The sequence below is a fragment of the Halyomorpha halys genome, unplaced genomic scaffold (genome assembly GCF_000696795.3).
Source record: "Halyomorpha halys isolate HHAL.00 unplaced genomic scaffold, Hhal_1.1 Scaffold154.1, whole genome shotgun sequence".
NCBI lineage: Eukaryota > Metazoa > Arthropoda > Insecta > Hemiptera > Pentatomidae > Halyomorpha > Halyomorpha halys.
The window spans coordinates 176202-198965 of NW_027112031.1; the positions used below are offsets into that span (position 1 = coordinate 176202).

A 22764-nucleotide genomic window follows, 5' to 3' on the forward strand; every position below is an offset into this window, starting at 1 on the left:
AAGGTTTAGTGGAGCCCCAAAGCTCAACTCCATATGTCCAGATTGGCCTTATTACAGTTATGTAGATCAGTCTTTTGTAATGTGTTGGAAGTTTAGACCGTATGTCTAGTAAGTGCTGTAATAGTCGAAATCGACATGCCCCTGTCTTTTGTGTGAGGATTCCAGGTTAATCGTTTGTCCAAATGTAGTCCAAGGTAGCGGATCTGATCGACAGGCGTAAGAGTAACAAAATTGTACTTAAATACGAAAATAATTTATAACGAAATTACACAAAATTTTCGATAAGTTCTTATTTAAGTACAAAAAGTAAAACATTTTTGAGTTTGATATAATTGTATTCAATTAAATTAAATTGTATTAAAGTATTCAATTATCGTTCAAGTTCGATGTGATATGTCATCATAATTGATGAGTATGTGTATACCTAATTCCACATTGTACTCATAAAAATTTATTTTATAAAAAAAAAAAAAAAAAAGAAAAACTGAATAAAAATAATCAAGCATTGCTCAACTCTGTTCTATTAACAGACCGATTACAAAGTATTTATTAATCAGGGAAACACATTAATCCTGTAATCTTGCTATTCCAAAGAAAATAATATTTTCCTAGAAAATAATCTCGATGAATTAGGATATCTCTAGTACTAATAATAATGTTATATCAATGGTTCCAAATTAAAAAAAAAAAAAGTTAATATAGACCGAATATCTGCTATGGTATGAGTACTGATGGTTCTCCTAATAGTTCAGGAAACGAAGCAACTAAATACACAAATTCTGCCAGTTCTTAATTTTTTTTTACGATTCTTGAGTTTGGACTGAAGCTAAAAATCTAAATTAGCAAACTAAGCAGACGACTGGAAGTTTGTTTAATTTAAGGAAAACCCTTTAATTTTTCATCCATGCTAAATATCTTGGAAACTATCTACTGAACAAAAACATTCCATGTAAGGAGAATCCCAGGGCTTCCTACCTTCGAAGGAGAATATTTATCATGTAATTTATTTTTTATTATAATAGTTTACTCATTAATTCTGTACTTGAAACTATATCATAGAGAAGTTGCTAAATTCACAGCATACTTATACCTAGTTAGACAATTTTTTTTTTCAATTCTTAAAATGTATAGGCATTTGAGCACTATTATTATCATATATAATAGTAATATATGTTGTTGTTTTATCATTTTTGTACTCTTAAAATATATATTTTTTCTATATCCCTATTATTATTCATTTTATTTTCATTATTTATCTATATATCTAATTATATTTTCTCTCTTAACCCAACACACCCTTTTAGGAACGATCCTGTACAAAATAAAGGATCAGGGTCTTGATTTTTTTTTTTTTCCCTAGTTTGAAAAATTATTAGTATTAAAAGTACTAGATGTATAAAAACAAGGGGTTTCCCAGCAGTGTGATGCTAGAGCAAAAAAATAATGAAATGGACCAATCGGTAGCACCCAACCGACAAAAGTAGTGAAATTGTTCACCTCCAAACTGTATATTATTCTTTTTTATTTGAATTATATAGATTTAATAATCTATTAAATGTTCTATATTATTATGTTGTTCTGCAAATAATATTTTGACCTTTAATGCAGTCTATAATTATGTTTTAATTAAAAATATAGCTTAGTAATTAACTATGATTAATTTAATTAATTATCAAGTTTAATATCAACTAAGTAACTAGAGGTATTTTTATCACTCTAGGGAGCAGTTTAAATCAGTATTTTGATATTATCACACAAACGTCGAAAATAAATCACATAGAAATATTTTATGTAACTGACACAATTAGACGTGCGGACGTCTAGTAGTACTCAAAATAAAGCTTATTCGTAGGAGTAGGAATTTCCATGATATTTGCCAAATTTATACTTCCCGATAAATACATTTATAGCTTCAATAACCCAACGTACGGTTAGTTATTAAAAGGCCGGAAGCGTTGGACTCCTTCCATTAAGTTTATCCCTTAAATCCTAGAATGAATTTTCGTAATTAACGTGTAATAAAATATTTTCATAATCATTTCAAAAGACTCGAATTTTTTTTAAAGGCAATCCACAGCGAAGTTGGTGATGTTTACCAAGTTATCTACAGGTGACCAACCTATTCTAACCATGGTGAAGTGTCAAGTTTTTCATTTTGTGGGACCGCCACTTAAATGAAAAAAGTCAACACCACCAGAACCGGTGCCATCCGCGACCTTAGAGAATTGTATTTAAAACTATTTAAAAATACTGAATAAATCCTGTTAAATTTCAAGAAAAAAAATTCAAACAGTAGCACCACTTAAAAATCTGAGAAAAAAAATTGTGCATGTCAATAAAGCTTAGACCAAAGCTGTTCTATGGCTTTGATTTGTCCTGTCTAACAGCCAGTTAAGATATTGTAGGTTTTCTCCAAATGTTCTATTCTTTTTTTTTCACAGAAAACGGCAACTGAATGGAGTTTTTTACTAAATGAATTAAATCAAACTTTTATCTCGAGTAATGATGTTAGTATACGATTTAAATACTGTTTTAATTCTTCGAAACATAATATTATAAACAAATATGAAAAATTGAATGAAATAGATTCGGTAGAGAATATTACAAATGTAAATATCCTAAATAAATATATAAAAAAAAATAATATAAAAAAGTCTTTGTAAAATTTGAATTTATTTCCTTAAGATATTAGGAGGGATATAATTATAATGATCACTGATTTGGACATTTCTTTAAAATAAAAAAATTTAAAAAAGTATTGCGTTAAGAAAGTTTTTAATTAAAAGTTATAATATTTAATGGGAAGAGTGACAAAATGGTAATTTTGACTGAAATTGATGACCTGAGCAGAATAAACGTTGGCCGAAACGTTAGACTTTTAAAGAAATAATGAGTGTTTTGAGACCTAAATTGGATACAATTTATTTCATTTTAACAGTTACGGTTTATTTAAGAATGACACCCGAGAATATTTCTACAATGAGTGATAGGTAAAAGAATTCATTAGCATTACATTTAATTAAAATCCTTCGCTTTAAGTGTTTTTCTTTGAAGCCTAAAGAGTTGAATTACTTTGAAAAATAAGAGAAAAATTCCAGAGTGTAAGAGTTCAAGCTGGATAGGAAAGCATTTAATTTTAAATAAGGATCCTTTTTCATTCTAATTAAATAAAATTAAATCTGTACCGGCTACAACCCACGAAGGGTCAGGGGTTGAGTACTTTTACTAGACCTACGGATTTGCAAGGAGGTGATTTGGTCAGAATAACGCTCGACCGCCAGATCGAGGCTGAGTGGACCCAAGAAGGGCTCCAGAACCCACAAGAGTTGACTCACGGCTACAATGTAACAGAAAACATTTTTCTGCCCAGCCGGATTCCAACTCGGGTCTTACTAACTTGGAGTTAGTAGCCACGGGCCTTGCCCCACGGCTACCCGCACCATCCATTCTTACTACAAATTACAAAGTTCCATTCTTACGACATTCTTTCATTCTTACTAAATTACAAAATTATAAATGAGTTACATTATTATCAAATGGGTAACGTTGCCATAAATTGTTGAAGTTACCATAATGTTCGCACATAACTCTCTATATCATTAGGAGAGGATCATGCCACCTTCCCCATGTGTTTATATGTTTGAGCCCACAAAAGGCCTGTACTTCATAGAAGTTGTAAGTCAAGTAATATTATATCAAAACGTACGTGACTAATTAAGGGTTGTTTTGGTTTTTTAATAAAATATAAACAAAAAATCTAAATTTTAAAAATCCATGTAGCTCTATAAATTGTTTTCCGAAATCCGAATTATTGCACCACTAATGGTACAATATTATTTGAAGTACACAATGTCACTACGAATTTTTTTAAACGGGATTCGTCCGGAATCTTGATTAAATGCTGCCTTTTCATCCTCTGACTTTTTTTCATAGTTTCAAATATTAGTTCGTTGCAGCAACTTTGTAATGAATTAGAATTCTAAACTCTTAAGGTTTCTGATATATGAAATGATTTTTATATAAATCTCGCGAGATTTTGCTTTATCGCTTAAAATCAAAGTAAATGTTCTCAAAAATTTATAAAATAATATATCGGATTTCTGTGAATTAGGATTTTGAAGGAGTCAAAACGTGCTTCCTCAACTCATTGTAGTTCTAAATCTTTAAAATTTTATTGTTTTTAGATCAAACTGTGTTGATATATTCCAAGTTTCAGAACGACAAAAATCATTTAATAAACATTAAAATCCGTAAAATCGAACTCAAGTTGAAATGCTAACTATAGGCACATATTACTTAGAAAACTATTTGTCATTCTTTACGTGATACAACAAATTTTTGCTCTTAACCAAAATCCTGACAAACTGTAAAGCGTCACGAAAACCAATCAATATTGTAGAAAAAATTATCGAAAACGAAGACAAATTGTTTCTTTCTCTTCAATTTAATAAATTTATGCAGTTTATTTTTTAATAACCAAGAATTTAGTTTGAAGGAGCGAAACTTATTGCAAATTAACGAATATAATGTCAATTAATTCACGTTACTCCATACGCCAAACGTACTCTGTTCAAATCACTACAACAAATAATTAGAAAAGGACTTTTAGAGGAATATCTGTGTGAATCCAAAGAATCGGGAGATTTACTGAACGAATGCCGCCATCCAGTCTTTGATGTCGAGCATGGTTCGAGCGTCACACAGAGAGACCAATAATTTTAAAACCTAAACATGAAGGTTCCAACCTAGATTTTTTTAAAGCATCTAATGTAACAGAAATCCAATATTTCGCCGTAATAACTTTTTCATTTATGAAACCTACAACCTTATATTTATGAAACCTTCATTAAATTATTTTCCGTTTCTTTATCACTTAAATCCTTCAAATTTCAATTCTATTGTATACCACTGATGTCAGTGGTCTTATTAGTTACACCATTATGGATAATCCATCACAAAGTAAATAAAATTTTTAAAAAAGTAGCAAAAACTTGCACCTCTGTAAATAATTGATTTCTATCTGAATGTCCATTTTCACAGGTTCCCGTTTTTGTTCCAAACGACTTCACATCATCCGGCTGGAATTATTTTAAAAAGATTTTGGGATATGATTCTTCTACTTTGGAAGGCAAGTGTTAGGAGGAGAAGCATTACGTTTGTAATCGTCTAAGTTCCGATAAATAAAAAAACATTCGCGTGCAAGTATTCATTCGGTTTTTTTTTTTTTCAGGTATAGTACACTGCTGGTTAAGCATAGAACTAACACTTACTTATTTATATTAATGTACTGATTCTAATTGTATATCAGTGTACAGAGTTTCTATAAATAACAGCGGACCCTCGGTATAACACGGGTCAAGTAGAAATGAAACCGGCTGTTATATGGATAACCGCTTTATAGCGGGGGGAAAGAATCATTAGAAGAATTACACCTACATATGTAATAAATAGTGTTAAAAAAAAAAAAGTAACTTGCACATCTATAATAAGTCATAAAAATCAGTGAGAAAAAAATCTCTTTTTTCTGTTTATCGGTATATAGGTACTTTGCTAATTAGTAATTGCTTCCCAAAAGGTCCAGTTAATTTTAAGTTTATATATGCCATTTTGCTTTGTCTCCGAAATTTTTGGTGTATTGAAAGGAACTTGTAGAACTTTCATGAGCTCAAAAGATTATTTATATTCTTCTATTAAAAAGTGCCCGAAAAAAAAAATTATATTACATGTTCGTCCCCCGTGTGTTTTAATTCTTTCAAATACACATTTTAAAGCGATTCAAAAATTGAGACCAGGGTTATACATTAAATCGATCGATTTATATAGCTCAATAGTGGCTCCACAGTAATTAATTAAAGACATTCAATAACTTCATTTCTTTTAGAATGGTTTTTAATCAATTTATTCTTTAACAGTTACTTTACAATTTTAATTGAATTCTTCAGATATATCCTACTTATACTGATGTACAATACCTACCAGCTAGAAGTTCATGAACTTAAAATGCTCTTGAAATCCGACATCTCAAGTAGTTTGGGTGTGTCTGCTGCAGGAACGAGGACATAGATCGCCTAAACGTTATTGGAGGTCTCACCACAGCGAAGGACGAGGACGTCCTAGAATTACATACCAGGAATATTGGAATACCAGGGGATTGGAGGTAGAGCCAAATAGTAGAGCCAAATCCCTCAACAAAATGAAGCAGTCAAGCAAAGACCGAGAGACTACGCTGAATAGAAGCTGGAAATGGTATAATAGAAAGTTAAAAAGAAAAAATATCCTGGATATGACGGAAAATATTCTGAATTGATTTATTTCATTAAAAAATTCTAATTTGTACTCGTCGTGATATCATAATGATCTCCATATATTTTTATCCTGCAAAAGTAATGTTCTGAAAATGTTATATTATCACGTAATTAATTATTAATTTTATAAAAAAAAAAAAAAGAATCTATTTAAATATTTTCTCTAGATTTTAAAACCAATCATAAAACATCTAAATGACAGGATTTCGAGTTTGCTTTTAAAAAAAAAAAAAAAAAAAGATTTTAAAACCAATCATAAAACATCTAAATGACAGGATTTCGAGTTTGCTTTTAAAAAAAAAAAAAAAAAAAGTGTTCTCTTATCGCCGCTGAAAACTATCTTTTAATCGATTGTGGATTTCATCAACGAATGATATAGATATCCTACAGTAGATGAAACACTTGTTTTCATCTGATCGTAATTGTTTAAACGGAGACGTTAGAATGCTCGATTCATACTTTTTTTTTTTAATGCAATACAGCTAGTGACAACGTTTACATTTAGTACAAGAGCCCAAGAGGAGAAAAATGGCAGTTATCTCACCCCAAGTTTTGATTTCTTTAATGAAAACTATGTATAATTACAAGTCAAAATTGATGAGTCTGCCAAGTATAGGTAGGGGGAATAAAAAATGGCGGCTGTTTAAAAGCGATAAAAAAACTTAATTTTTTATTCGGAGCTCTATATCTTAAAAAGTAGTTACAATACACGAAAACCTAAGAGAACGTCATTTAAAGATGAGCAAATTTGCTAAAATATGAGACCTAAAAGAGTTATATACATTAAATAGTTCTCGAGATATACCTTTTTAAAAAGTAACATTTCATAAAAATGTTGTATGGGACGTACTGAAAGATCATTAGTTAGTGAATTTATTTTGAAAAAACATATCTCAAAAACCATTTAATGAACAGATGACTATTATCACTCAAATTAAAGCTAGTTTAATGAACTATAAAGTAGTTTATTATGATTATCTTCCTTCGAAGGAGTAATAGTTTTCATGAAATTTGCTAATATAAATTGATTTATAGTTGTTCGGACAAATTTTTATTTGTCAAATTTATATTAATATGCGAATATCATAAACTACCACCTCTACGCAGCTAAGTGTCACAAACTACTTTATAGTAAGTTAAATTTCCTTTATTTTGAGTGTTGGCAGACATATGTGCCTCTTATCGATCTAGAGATATAGTTTTTCAAAAATCCAACATTTTATAAGAACAACTAGAAATTAACATTTTGTGAGTTTATTTTGTCAAATATCATAAAAACTATTAGTTCTACAAAGATAAACAATTTAACTATTTTATAGTAAATTTAACTAGCTTTAATTTGAGCGCTGGCAGACATCTGTACGTCAAATGGTTTCTGAAATGAAGTTTTTCGTAAATCAAATTTATTGTCCGAACAACTATAAATCAATTTATTTTATCAAATATCATGAAAACGATACTAAAACGATAATTCCTACGAAGGTAAAGGTAATAAAATTCTTTATAGTCCATTGTACTAGCTTTAATTTGAGTGCTAATAGACATCTGTACGTTACATAGTTCCTGAGGTATAGATTTCTCAAAATAAATTAACTAACTACTAATCTTGGAGTAGATTTTTAAGAAATGTTGCTTTTTAAAAAGCTATATCTCGAGAACTATTGGACGTAAATAGCTCTTTTAGGGTTAATATTTCAGCAAATTTACTCTTCTTTAAATAATGTGCTCTTAGGTTTTTTAGTGTTGTCGGTAGTTTTTAAGATATAGAGCTCCGAATAAAAAATTAGTGTTTTTTAAGGTTTTGAAACAGCCACCATTTTTTATTCCCCCTACCTATACTTGCCAGACTCATCAATTTTGACTATTAATTATACATAGTTTTCATTAAAGTAATCGAAAATTGGGGTGAGATAACTGCCTTTTTTTCTTCCCGGCTCTTGTACTAGTGATCCCACACAACGGTTGGTAAACCACATTCCAATCATGCGTTTCCTACTCATGGTAAAAACCAAAGGACTATTTAATTTAAAAGAAACAAGAGCGAACTGGACAGTAAAAATCCGGCTCGTGTGCAAATCGTATTCCAGATTGAACACCCTGCTAAAAACCGGAGTTTTTAATTGCAGGAATCTGATCCACTATCAATTAAACATCATTATTTATTTTAACTTTTATAGAGTTAAAACTGAAACTTTTTTTTTTTTGTATCTTTCGCTTAGAAAATAAATAAACCCTGAATGGGTCCTCGACTTACGTGAACAGAGCCTTACCATGTATAGGTCCTAGTCATTGTCAGACTGATAGACGTAAGCTATACCAAATAAAGGATCTGACGATGACTGACAATACGATAGTACTTATCAGATAACAACTGTTGGGGATTATTGATAAATTGTCGAGGTATCATAGAGGTACCTGGTGGCAGAACAAGTAAAAAATGCCAAACCGTTAGCATGACCTCAGTAGTGAACCAAAATTCCTATCTCTAATGTTTAGGGTAGAAAAACATTTAAAACTATACAATAGACTTCTGAGGAAACTTAAATATGATGATGAATCCTTAGGTAACTCCTTAATCACAACAATTCAAATATATAAGGTACCATTTCTCTTAACTTAATAAATCAGCTTATATGCAACAGACAAAAAGTACTTGTCCTTGTCCCAATCCTAAATTAAAACCACGAGATTCCTGACCCCAGGTTTGAATTTTGGAAAACTGATTTTACTATTCAACAGTGTCATCATGTGGTGAACCGCGGAATGTACTGCACGGGAGTCTTTCTTGACGTAAAACAGGCTATAGACCGAGTCTGGCATCCAGGACTACTTTATAAACTGCATCAGTTCCTTTCCCTAATAAATTACCTTTTAATCCGTTCCTAACTCACTGTTTCGATATAAAAGAAGGTACCTTCCAAGTACATCAGAATTTCGCCTATTCACTACGATTAATAAGCTGATTGTCCAACCTATCCTAGACTGCCCTCACCACTTACGCTGATGACACATATATGTTATCCACGAACAATGACCCAGCTCCTGCATTACAAACTCTATAGTCATAAATTGCAGAACGGTTTCAAAATCGGAGAACCAAAATAAATTCTAACAAACTACACCAAATTACTTTTACCCTTCGTCGTAAACCTATCGTGTCTTCCTGCGCTACAGTATCCTTTTAAGAATATTCCACTTGCCCCTGTCGAACATACACGTTACCCAGTATTCCATCTTGACACGCGACTAATATAGAATTCTCATAAAACTAAAACGACAAGAAACTGCTCGTACATTACTACAACAGTTACATAGAAAATACTCTAAGCTTTTAACTTACTACAAAAAGTTCATTTTCATTACCATTGTTAGGCCTGATTATCTGGACATACGGAATCGAGCTATGGGGTTCAACTAAAACCATCAAATTCCTTTCATATCCAATTCCTGCAATCCAAAACCCTTCGAAAAGTCCTTACTTATGTCACAAACAAAATTATACATAAAGAATTCAAAATTGTATTCGTTGCAGATTTAGCTCGTGATAGATAACCTCCTTTAATTTCAAACTCCTCACCACACAAACCCACAAGTCAGTAACCTTTCATATCAATCTACTTCCGAGGCGTTTGAACAGAAGATGACCACGGGACCTCCTAAATTAGAATAATCAATGAGGTGCTACTAATGGGAACTTCCCTCAGAAGCAATTATGTTTTATCCCCTTACTTCACTTTTACTTGCTGTATAGTATGAATTGTTGTAAATTTCAAGAAATAAATAAGAAGTATTATCTTAAAATTGTTGAAATATAATTAATTTTACTATGTTTTCTGCTGAAAAGCCAAACAATTTTTCCCACTACTTATAATTATTCATATCTAATATGAATAATGATTTTAATAATTTCATTATCATCATACAAATGTATTTACTTCTTCTTACAAAGGCGCTGGAATAACCAGAACCTTGACTTGACTTCAACAATCATTTTCCATTTAAAACTATACTTAACAGCTCTTTTCCGGTTTCTATCAAAGATTAGCTTCCACCAAAGTTAGTGAAATATTAATTAATAAAATTTAATAAAAAAATTTAGACGATTGACGAAAATATTTTTAGTAAAAAAAATAATAAGAAATGAATAATTGTTTATTCATTAGATGGAGCTAGTAGGAAAATAATTACTTTTTTAGTCACTTTAAAATTTAGCTATTATTCATGACTAATATATTAGTAGTCGTCACAAACGACTAAAACTTATATTTGTATAGGTTTAAATCTTCAATTGATTTCAGTATTTTATTTTATTTATGATCTAATCTATTCGTATTTTCATTCATTCAATTTTATTCATTCGTTCACGACTTTTATAATACATATACTTTCTAAAAACTTTCAACTAGCACTCAAACATCAGAAAAGATATACAATAAAACTGATCTAACAGTAATTCGTAACAAAATGAATGTTGTTGACCCATCCCACGACCCATTCCAAGGCTTTTACGGCCCACTTGTGGTCCGCGGACCACCGGTTCCACTACCACTGGTCTAGTGGATATTGTCGTATTGTCTGCTTCAATAGTTTTATTGGTTATAGGGCCATTCTCCAATAAACTACCACTTAGCTGTCCTTAGGTTTCTATAAGCTCTGCATAATGTCATTTTGTTTTTGTTTTTTTAACCCCTCAACCAACACTCATTACATCACAAAGCCGAATAAAGTCAGAGCTATTAAATGATTATAAAGGATTTAAAAAAAAAATTCTTGTAAAAATCTATAGCGAGTAACTGTCTCAAGTATATTTTGAAAATATTCACTAAAGATTTAAAATTAGAAAAATAAATAAATAACAAGCGTAGGGATATAACTTGCTGAAATTACATGATAAGGGTTCATTCTTTTGAGAAGCTTAGTTGAAAAAGAAATTAAGAAAATTACTGAGATCATGTAAATTAATATTTGCTGTCATACTATCAGGATTCGGATGATAGTTAGTAGTATTTTAACAATCAGCGCATACCTGTCGCATCGTCAAACTTACTATCTCTGCCATGGACGGTCACCTTGGAATCCCTGCTTTATTTAAAATTTAACCTAATCATTAACAATTATTAATTTAATTAATTACGACGTAATTATCAGCAGTTGAATATCATTTCAGTAAATGAAATATGATTAATATTAATTAAATTTATCTACCATACCAAAAATAATTTTTTCACAGATTTATAAAGTGACTGTTTATTTTAGAATGACCCTGTAATGTTAATATCAAATATGAAGTTTAAACAAAAAGATCACTAGAAAATAGGATTGCATCTACAATACTCTTTTACAGAATATAAATTTTTTTTATTTATTAACATTTACAACTGTACATAATAATAAATCTAGTAAATTTGAAGTAAGATCATAATGGTATTATACAGGCAAGTAGAGAAACTACCCATTAGTAACACTCGAAAAACATTTTTACATTAGAAGGACTTGATGAGGCCATCTTCTTTTCACGTGGATCGGAGAATTGTCAGGAATGAAAAAAGAAGCTAGGTTAGTAATAAAATAGAGTTGATGAGGGTGTATTATATTTTGTATCACTAATAAATGTGTAAGACAAGTATTCATTAATTTATCAATATTTTCCCCCATAATGAGTAACACAATAATTGATCTGAGTCTCATTTAACTGAAATGGCTTGCATTTGGTGTTTTTCTCTGAAGCTTAATAAGTTGAATTCAAAGAATTTTTTTAATTTCCATCTTTAATTTGATCCCACCCTATTCCTCAAAAAGGTTTCCACCTCCAGATCTCATACAAATATTTTTACTGTCATATATTCCCTTCCTCATCAAGAACTAAAAATCAAAATTGTTCGTTTTTGAAACAAATATAATATACAACAACTATCTTCAATCTTTATCAAGATTCAGTCTTCATAATTTGTTACCACTGAGCAGCTTGACTTCACATCACCACAATGAGATGCAAACCATCATTTAAAGTAATCTCATTTCATGGCCCTAAATGAAAACAAAATAGATTTGCTACCCAACATCATACTTCACCCTTACTCAAACTGTATTAGATTTTACACCAATTATTGAGGTATAGAGGTACAGGAATTTCCTAGAGACCTGCTTTACCCCACAAACTTAGTTAGGTTGCCTCTATACCTAGTTTTAGATATTTTACTTTATTAATATTTTTTAATATATACGTATGTGTCTATTTATTTATATGGTAAATTATAAATTTGAAAATCAAGCATTGCCTATTACCTATAGATAGTTTTATATTCAGAAATCAAACAATTTTTAAAAATCATAGCACTTAATTACTGGTGGGATTAATAAACTTTGTAACAAATTAAACTTTCAGCTATTTTCAAGACTTTAAGACTTAGGCTGAGTGTTTTCAGCTAGCATATACATACTCCAAAATAAATATAACATGTATATACATCCAATAAAAAAAAAAATATTTATGATACCAAGTAACACAAACTTTTAAAATAATCTAATAAGCACAAGTACTAGTAATTCTGCTGTACTGTGCTATGAAGATTATTTCCAACCAGTTCATTAAAACATATTGTTTAATTATTTTGTAAAATATATTTTTTAAAGCAAAAACATCTTATGAAATGCCAGATGTAAATAAAATGTTTTTATAAGTTATGAAAATAATACTGCCACACCAGCACGTCATTTAAACAGCAAAAAATCATTCAGTAACCAAACTAATATTTAAACGGACAGTGATGTCACTAATAAGAAATTAGTTACTAATTTAATACCAACTTACAAATTTACTAAGTAGTTAAATATAGAGGCTCGATCAAACACTAATGGAAACCTTGGATCAGAAGAATATTTGATAAAAGTTGAATTGAAATAAATAATACATTAAGAAAATTACAGAACTACTCAATTAGTTATAATAGTAAATTAATACTTAATACTAACCAAACCATTTTTTTGTTATTACACATTTTATGTATCAACCACACTATGTCATTAAAACTTAATTAAAAACAAACAATAAAATTCCCTAAAAAAACAAATTTAACAAAAATTACACAAAAAAAAACATATATTTTATAAAGATAGCATAAAAAATGCAGAAATAACTTAATAATTCGATATATATTACCTGTTTCATAGATTAAAAAATTAAAATTTTATATTAAATTACTCAAGTACTGCACCTCATCATAGCAATAACTGTTAAATAGGTATGAGAATATAGCTATTTTTACATGTTAATCTTTTATTATATTAGGAAAATATAATTTAATGCCTGACTAGGTGAACAACTACTCATATCTAAAAGACAAAGAGAGGTGGTTATTATATCTATATATATATTTTTTTAATTTATCTATCTGTCTATCTTTTTATCTATTTATCTATCTATCTATCAATCTCTACAATGGCTCTTACAGCCCCTGTAAGGCTTTGGCCTCCGATTATCTTTAGAAAACTACTATCATGACTTCAAGAAATTAAACCGCTAAATTCTTTCATAAGCTTAGTACAACTAACAGGAATAGTACGACATGAACAGTAAAATTCATATAAACCACTACAATTTTAAGTCAATTTATAAAGAATTAAACAAAACAATTGGATATGAATAATTATTTTAGGTTTAAGAAAACAGCAGAGACAAAAATTTAGTAAAATAAACATTAATATTGTACAACATAAACTTTACTTGTTAGATTGTTCTATGACGGAAGAACTTTATTTCATAGTAGTAACGAAACGAGTATAGCAATAAATGATTAAGGTTTATATACATTTATTGTAGTCGTGGAAGAGAATAACATGAAGATTGTTCAGAATAATTTGCTAGTAATATAAACAAATCCAACGATAGGGCTTATATTGTCATTTAGCCAAGAAAGAGTTTACGAAATCCGACTTATAAAAAGTAAATAATGAACGAATAGTAATCATAGATAGATAAATAAACCACAAATATAGGTATACCACTTAAAAATCTTAGAAAGCAATTCTTACCCAAAAATCAGTTGAATCTTTATCTCTTTGCAGAAGTTCTTGAAAAGGTATACAGCAATTGGCAACAAAATCATCAGGAGGAATGGCAGTTTTATGAAAAACTGTCAAACCTAGGTTATCAGCATATTGGACATCATGAACAAAACATTCATTCCAAACAGGATCAAATGTTTTAGCCTTAGTGGAAGACCTGTCCAAATGATTTTCATCAACATCTATAGAGACATAAGGATCTATCATTTGATCTTCAGGTTTACCAAAAGTCATCATGTTATGCCTCTTTTGAAAATCTGTGGGTCTTAACCCGCAAGCTTCGCATATCTTCACACGTACAGTTCCACTGAACATTTGTGATAAGACTATAGTAGACACTTAACTAGAGAGGCAATATTTCACTTGATGCTGCAGCTGACATGCCCCATATGGGGACTATTCAAACTTTTTAAACGAAAACACCACATTATCACAATCTCAGGGAGCCGATGAAGATAGAAATTTATTATATGATTACCAATCCCACAATGCTTTTCGATGCGAATTAACAACTACAAACATGGTTGTTATTAAAGAAATATATCTACCAACAGATAAATAAGTGAACCTCTTCAACTGAGCTCCGTATCAAACGAGAGCCGAGAAGAGACTGCAACAGAGGACACTTAATAACTGTTTTTAACTCCCTCCGGGACTCGATTGAGCTCTGTGATCGATACAGTCATCTGATGACGAAACAGCTGATGGCTGGAAGAGAACTAGTAACCTCCTGTGCTGGAACCTGGTGTCAGGAACCGTAACTAATCCCATGGCAGTTTAGTATTTGCCATTTCAAATTTAAACGAACAGATATGACATTGTAAAATCCGGCACAATCATTAAAAAAATTCTTTATTCCTCGAGAATAATAAACTGCGAAAGATATTTTTTCTATCACTTCAGAACATGAAATGACTATTTCAATCATAATAAAAAGCGTATAAGATTAATATTGTAGTGTATTAAAGTTAAATATAAATCTACCACCAAACTGCATTGAATAACCAAAGTGTCCAAATGATCTTTTTATTAATAATAAGTAATATATCAATTTTTATTTAAATAGTTCTCGATTTGCTGAAATGCCATTACGGTTTATACAAAAAAACAGTTAATTATGGAAAAAGTGAAACTTTAATACGTTACTAAATCTTATTAAATTAGAAACAACACATTTTTTTCCAAACTTCATCTAGCACATATAATATAAATACTAAATTTCAGTCAGTAGCGCCAGTTTTTGCCCGAACGCTAGTGAAATTTGATTCGCATAATATAAGGTACAGAATATATCCAACAAACAGTATAATTTTGAAACATATCAATCTAAATAAATATATCTTTTGCTAATGCTGAAAATTTCTATTTAAAGCAAAATTCAACTTTACGAAAATAAGTTCTAAATCATAAATAAGTATGGATAATCCTATGTTTTATCCCCGTATACCTGTTGACGTCATAAAAATCCATTAAATATCTATGTTTTCGATGTTAATTTATAAAATGTCTCGTGCATATTTTCAATAAATAATGACTAATTAAAATTAGCAAAAGTTGAATTTATCTTTGCATTGAAAAAATACAACATACCTATGTAATTCTATGACTGAAAATTAGGCATAGGGAGCTGGCGGCCTCATCGCCTGGTCATTTGTACCGCTATTAGCAACAGTTCCTCCAAGTTGAGAGAACACCTACTGTGACACTTCCACAATACACTACAATGACACAGAATAACTCAAAGTTGAAATACAGGACACAAACTAGGATCACCTTTTAAAAGGTGCTCTGGAGGGTAAAGAGTTAGTCAGGATACTTAACGAGGATTAGACCCACACCTGATTCTTATTGCTAGGCAAGGTGCACGCCTGTTTTGATTAGCAACTGGAGGAGCAAAGCTTACAACTGCACCCAACCACAACTCAAAAATGTCACTACAGAGGTACACTCATTTCTTTGCTGTTGGACTGGTTCCTTGGGGAAGTCCTTTCAGAAGATAGAGAGGAAAAATGAGTAATGACACTCCCCGGCCGCTACGATAGTACCGGAGACCGCTCCTCTTAGCTTAAAAGAAGTGGCTCCGCTATCAGCTGAGTGTAAAAGTTTTGAAGTTGCAGTAGTGCCATTTCGTGACCGGATGGAACCCTGTTGCATGTACCAGAGTTGCTTCCCCAAGGCCACTTTATCCCATCTCTAGGGGCAACCCTTTTCCGATAATTGAAGTTAAGGGATGGAATGGTTGAACAACTTCATTACGATCGTTCAGTGAACAATACAGACAAAATAAACAATCACCAATGGATATCGAAGAGTAGCTAAAAGTACTAGCTGCAATAGAGGAGAATGAGGAGAGGACTTCCCAGACTACACAAACCGAATTTTAATCAAATTCATTTAACAACGAACAGCGGATTGAGCTACTTTCTAATTGAATCATTCGCCCACCCTTAGGTGAAGATAACCCCAGGATTTGCATCTGGGTCTCTAAGAACCTACATATACTGCCTATCCCACAGATGAACAAGAGACATCACGACCTTGGCTCTAACAATCAAGATTGGTATATATAAGATTAAAATGACAATAGGATCTTTTTATAACCCTCATAACCAAGATCCACCTCATCAATATTTGGACAGACGTCTTCGCTATTCCAGATAAGTAGATTTACCACCCTTAATTGGCAGAGATATCAATGCTCATAACCTGGTGTGGAGAACTACAGATGAGCAATGACCAAGGCGAAGGTTTTCTGGAATTTATAGCCTCAACAAACCCCAAAATACTTTACAAAGTTGTGAAGTAGCTTTAATTACAAGAATAAGAAGTGAGGTTTTGAATATACTTCCCTCAACCGTATTAAAAATTCTTTGAAAAGACTACAGGATCATCTCAGATATTACATTGTATGGCCATACGATGATCTCATTCAGGTTAAATACTGGAAAGCCTCTTCTCTCACCACAAAAAAATCCGAGGAATACAGATTGGGAACTTTTCAGAGAGAGGTTGGAGTGGGATGCTCCTCACTTTGTGGAAAGACATTCTATATTGCAGTTAGATAAGGAATCCAGCCCAGGCCAGTCATTTCAGCCTACCAGAATGAGTTTTTCATAGAACCTACAAAAAAAGAAAATTAAATAAGAAGGTGCTTAACTAAACCGACAGAAAGCTATAAGTAAAGCTTATAAGACAAAAGAAGATGTGGACTGGAATTCATACCAGGGGCCTGTAATACGTACAAAAGTGTATTAACAAGGCACAAACGAGAAGGTGTAATTTCTGCAGGAACATACAAATAACGCCTTAAGTCCTTCAAATAATAAAGCTATTAAGCAGCAGTAGCCAACAACCATTAGGCGCCTTAATGAAACCAGAAGGTAAGTAGACCTCCAGCCTAGAGGGGACTTTGTCTTATATGATGGAGATGTAAGTATAGTAAAATTACTATATAATTAAACAATCCTCCAATTATGGACTCTGAGAGCCTTTTACTGATGAATAAGATAGGGTTTTACAGGAGTCTATCGTTTAGGGTGGGGCCAGAAGGTGGAGTGTAAGGGAGCTCTACCAATTTATGACCCCGGGTATGGACGGAATTCTTTCACGTATGCTTAAAGAAGGACTTAATGATCTACTGTCCCGAATTAGGACGTTGCTTACAGCCTTTCTACCATTAGAATACATACCAGAGTCATGTACACGTTATTAATAGCTTTTATTTTTAAAAAGGACTATTTTATCGCTAAATCGTTACAACCTGTAAGCTTATTCTCCTTTCTTTTTAAGATTTTGGAGAGAAGTTGGTAGAAATTTACGTTACAAGCAAGGTGCTACCACTCAATCTTTTTCTTCTGAATCAGCATGTATATCTACTGAGAATTTCCTACATTTCTTGGTAGGAAGCATAGAAAAGTTTTTATCGCATAATGAGTTCGCTATGGGACACATGTTTTATGTTGAAGGGGCATTTGATATAACCAGGTCTTATGCAGTCTGTAAATCCTTGCTAATTTGTCTACTCCAACTGTTTAGTCAGATAGGACAGTTAAACCACAGTTTAAATAACAGAATAACTGTGGCTTCGTGTAAACTGTGACCCAGCCCATGAAGCCTGCTTTAAGGGATATACCTATTATCAAACCATAAAAATTAAAATAAACTCACGTCCTGAGCCAAATACTCATAATACTGAGAATAATTCAAACAAACCGGCGGACGGAATCACTCCATAATTTACGTTTGCAGAAATCATTCGACCAACTACAAAACAACCACTGTCCACAGTTAATCATAACATCGAAAGAAATGGCCAAGAAAAACTAATTTAGCTTCTATAACTAAAAGTCTTATCGAAGCTATGAAACCCCATTTCCCTCAAATTATTATACATCTTCGTTTGCAGCATCTTTCTTTACATACTTATTTCTTACAAATGGGCCATTATGTAATCAATAGCTTATTGACTGTTACTAATTATTTCCTGACTAACTGCACCTTACTCCAGATCACATTATTTTTAAACAGTTCTATTATCTATATTTTATACTAGTTTTTAAGTAATTCCTGGAAGATTAAATATATTTAATTCAAAGGGATAAAAATAATTTTCTGGTTTAAGCATGTGACAAAAGATTTAAAGAGTGTTTTGGAGGAAAGAAAAGTTAAATAATACAGTTATTCTTGATAAAGAACAGGGAGTTCTAAACTGATAGTGCCAAAATAATTGATGAATGAGACCGGTGGATCCCAAAGACGAAAGGTGGGTGGCAAGATCTATAGTACTAGATCTAGGTAATGTCCTGCAGCTCATATTTTATGAGGACTTACTATTAAGACTGCTTTGTTTATCTTTCCTGATGTTCGAGTCCAAGTTTAAAGGATTCAACAGAAAAAATGAACTATAAAAGAGCCTCAAAATGCACTTTTAAACAACCTGAACTCCACCTTTGCTCCAAGTCAGGAGAGCAAGTGATCCACACTTGGTTTAATTTTTTGTTTAGTGGTCCATTGATTTCTATGGATCGGGATCCTCTGATCTAGACCGTGGAGTGAAGCGTCAGTGCTAAGCAAAAGTAGAAACTCAATGTCGAACAATTTGTGAACCTAGTCAGTTTATTACCATCTAACTTGTATAGAAAGTCAGCTACGTTTGTAAGTTCATTTGAATTTTGTGGACTTCAATAGTTCTTGATTAAGAGGGTACAAAATTTGCGTCACACGTGGAACAAATATAGTACATGCAGTACATGGCTTATCTAAGGAACGGCATGGGTTCCTAACATTTCTAGGTAGAAATGGTTCTAAAATGACATATGTTGTCCCAAGCTTTTTGGTGTCCACTTCTGTTTATTAGAAGAGTAAATACTAAATTGATGAATTGAAAAGCTTTTCTCGGTTGAGTCTAATATTGTACATTCATAACTTGTCTAAAACCATTTTTAAAGATGAGATAGTTTCGTTTCGAGTGCTACCTTGTAGTGGTGGTATGTTTAGTAGAAACATGTTAATTTAAGACATTTATCCCATTAATGAGACACAAGTGATAGGTTAATGGATCAGCTACATTAGTGTGGCACTAACGGTAAAAATGGGAACGGGAATAAATGTAACTTTTTAATTTTAAACAGGCTAAAGAAGCAATTCACTGAAACAGAACTATCCCGAAGAAGTCTTCCTTCTCTTCCAAAATCCGATATGGTTAATTTATCCGAGGATTTAAGGTGGGTACCTTCAAAACTCGTCGATAGTATATGATCTGTAGGTTGACTCTAGTCCACCATACCATAATCTGTCAATTCACAATCCTCTTTAGCTATTCTAACCTTATTCTGAATAAGTATTGTCCGAGGCTTTCTATTTCAGAGCACCATACCTCCTAAATTGGTCCCCCGGACTAACAATACTTCGACAAGTAGTGACAGCTTCATCAATAATTTCTGCCGTCTAAGGAGTTTAAGTATGTTAGGACTATAAGTCTGATAAATTTTAAATTCCCTAACGTATAGGTACAGTATGAATTCTTGTGCTAGCCTTGTTCATGGATATGTGAAGGTTTCACGTGCGTTTAAAGTGCAGAATTATTTACCAACGCTCGCAATGGGAAAATATCCTTAAGCAACGAGTTGTCTATTAGATAATAATAAAGGCTTAGGAACCCGATGTTGATACTACCAATCTTTCTCTACATACATCTGTCCATGGACGACCCTCCAAACCGAAATCAGACGTAACGCAATTTTCCCATCAACGTTTCGGACTACCCCTCGAATGTTTACCCGACGGTTCAGAGTTTAACATTTTAGAGATCCGTTCGTTACACAGCCACACAATCTTACACGTCTTTCCTTCTTTTAGATAATGATTTTAAATTGTTTTGTAGTTTGCACACAACCTGATGGAATCTGTAGGCTTAATATTAGGTACTATTGATGTTTACCAGTCATAGTGAGTTACCTCACCAATAAAACCTGTACTTTTGAGATGTGTTATTCATATCGTTTGACCCAAGGGGAGCGGTATGAACCTCTTAGAAATTGATGTTATTATCTTTCAATTTATTAAAACATAATACCAATATAATAAGTTATATGTTACCTGATAAACGTTAAGTAATTAAGTGAATTATTTTCCTCCATGAAAATCTGAGTTGTCCTAGTATCAGGAAATGTCCATTGATCTAATCCACAATTTCTCTAAGTTTCCGCGTCGACTCGAAGTGGTGAAATGAAACCACTGGACTCTCATATCTTCACATTTGATAGCTACCTCATAGACACCATTCGGCATGATTATATCATTTTGGTAAGTCCTTCGGTCAGCATTACAAATTAAAGAAGGACCAATAGAAACTTGTTCATCGAGTCACAAATGTCACTTTTACTAATATTCTGCTTACTATTACTAATATTTTGAAAGCAATCATATTGTAAACTTTTGACTCCAATGGTAAAATGAATAGAAACTTTTTTCTATAGAATTAGTTCGTCTTTATTTTTGCAGTTTTTCTCAAAGAATTAATACAATATGAAACGTTATAGGCACTTTAAATATAATATGAAACTAACAAAACCTGATTCTACCTCTTGTTTCCAACTACGTCGAAAAAATAATAATAAATTACAAACAAGGTCTGGTTCTATTTTCAACAGTTACTGCTTTTTAACATTGAAGCGACACGTGCCTCTAAAGCGCAGCGAAGTCAATAAAAAGTTATGAAAGACCCCACAAAACGTATCTCAATATTATCAAAATTGAAGAAGTTCTTGGAAATTTAATGAAACAAATCTGATAGTATTTTGCATCGTCGATCTATTAAAAACATTGCCAAGTCTGTAGGTGTATCCTCTTAAAAAAATAAAACTAAGAAGTAATTTCTGAGTTGATTTTTTCGAGGTGTAGTTTTCCATGATAACAATTTGCGGGGTTCTCCTTAATTTCACAATGGTATTAACATATTCCGTCATACAATAGACTATTTCTTGAGACGAAAACACCTTGCCGAGCTTTGTGTATTATAAGCAACACAATGTAGACAGAGTTCACTACATTCTTAAGACTTAACTAACTTAGAGTTTAATTCTTAATGTGACGGTTTCCTGATGACATTCAATCACAATTAGTTGCTGATATTCTCAATATATTCCCACAATATAGCTCCCTATACCCCGACTAAATTATTCATGCTGCTATGGTGCTCTCGAAAGTCTACGTATTTCGTTTGGATACCCACAGCTCCAAGTACAAGGAAGAACAAACTATCTTATATTATACTTTTTTATTATTATTAATGTTATTGGAGTCACAATGATTCTATCGGTCAGTTAATAAACATTTTTAATTCATATTATGAATTTTCCTTTCATAATTGTGGAGAAATCATTTTAAAAACTTTTTTTTTAACGCTAAACATAGGTTTGGATATATTTTTAAGACAATAAAAAGTAAATAGAAATGAGTTCCACCTCAGGAAATCCCTGTACAATAACATAGAAAATACAAAAACCTATAATGGAGTAAATCCTTCAATTTTGAAGATAAGGAAAAGCGTTTTGCGGGTTTTAAATAATTTTCTAATGTCAATAAATAAGACATAAAGGCATTAAGTAAGTGTTAGTAGCAAACCCTAAGCTCTCGCCACGATTCATACCAAATTTCCAAGAAAGAGCATTGGGAGTTAGTGAAACTGTAGAAGTAAACCTACAACTTTTCCTTAAGCACTTTGATATTAAATCATAAGTTTGGCCATTAGAAGCATTTGGGCTGATTTATGTTGGTCGCCTTGTATGAACAATGAAAAAAATACAGATTATCAACAGCCATCCCCCCAATAAATAATAACTCCATAATAAAGAAATTTACAAACATAAATCAAAATTGTGACAAACTCTTGAAA

General features: G+C 31.8%; 1 protein-coding gene across 1 annotated transcript in view; it reads right to left on the bottom strand.

Annotated features, from left to right (window-relative positions):
• Positions 1-15070, bottom strand: part of LOC106678674 (protein kinase C) — a 67070-nt gene extending 52000 nt beyond the window's left edge. Inside the window, exon 1 of the mRNA XM_014417363.3 lies at positions 14337-15070. Within this exon, the coding sequence (XP_014272849.3) occupies positions 14337-14684 (348 nt within the window). The 5' untranslated portion in view covers positions 14685-15070. The remainder of the gene's footprint in view (positions 1-14336) is intronic.
• Positions 15071-22764: the final 7694 nt, after the last annotated feature.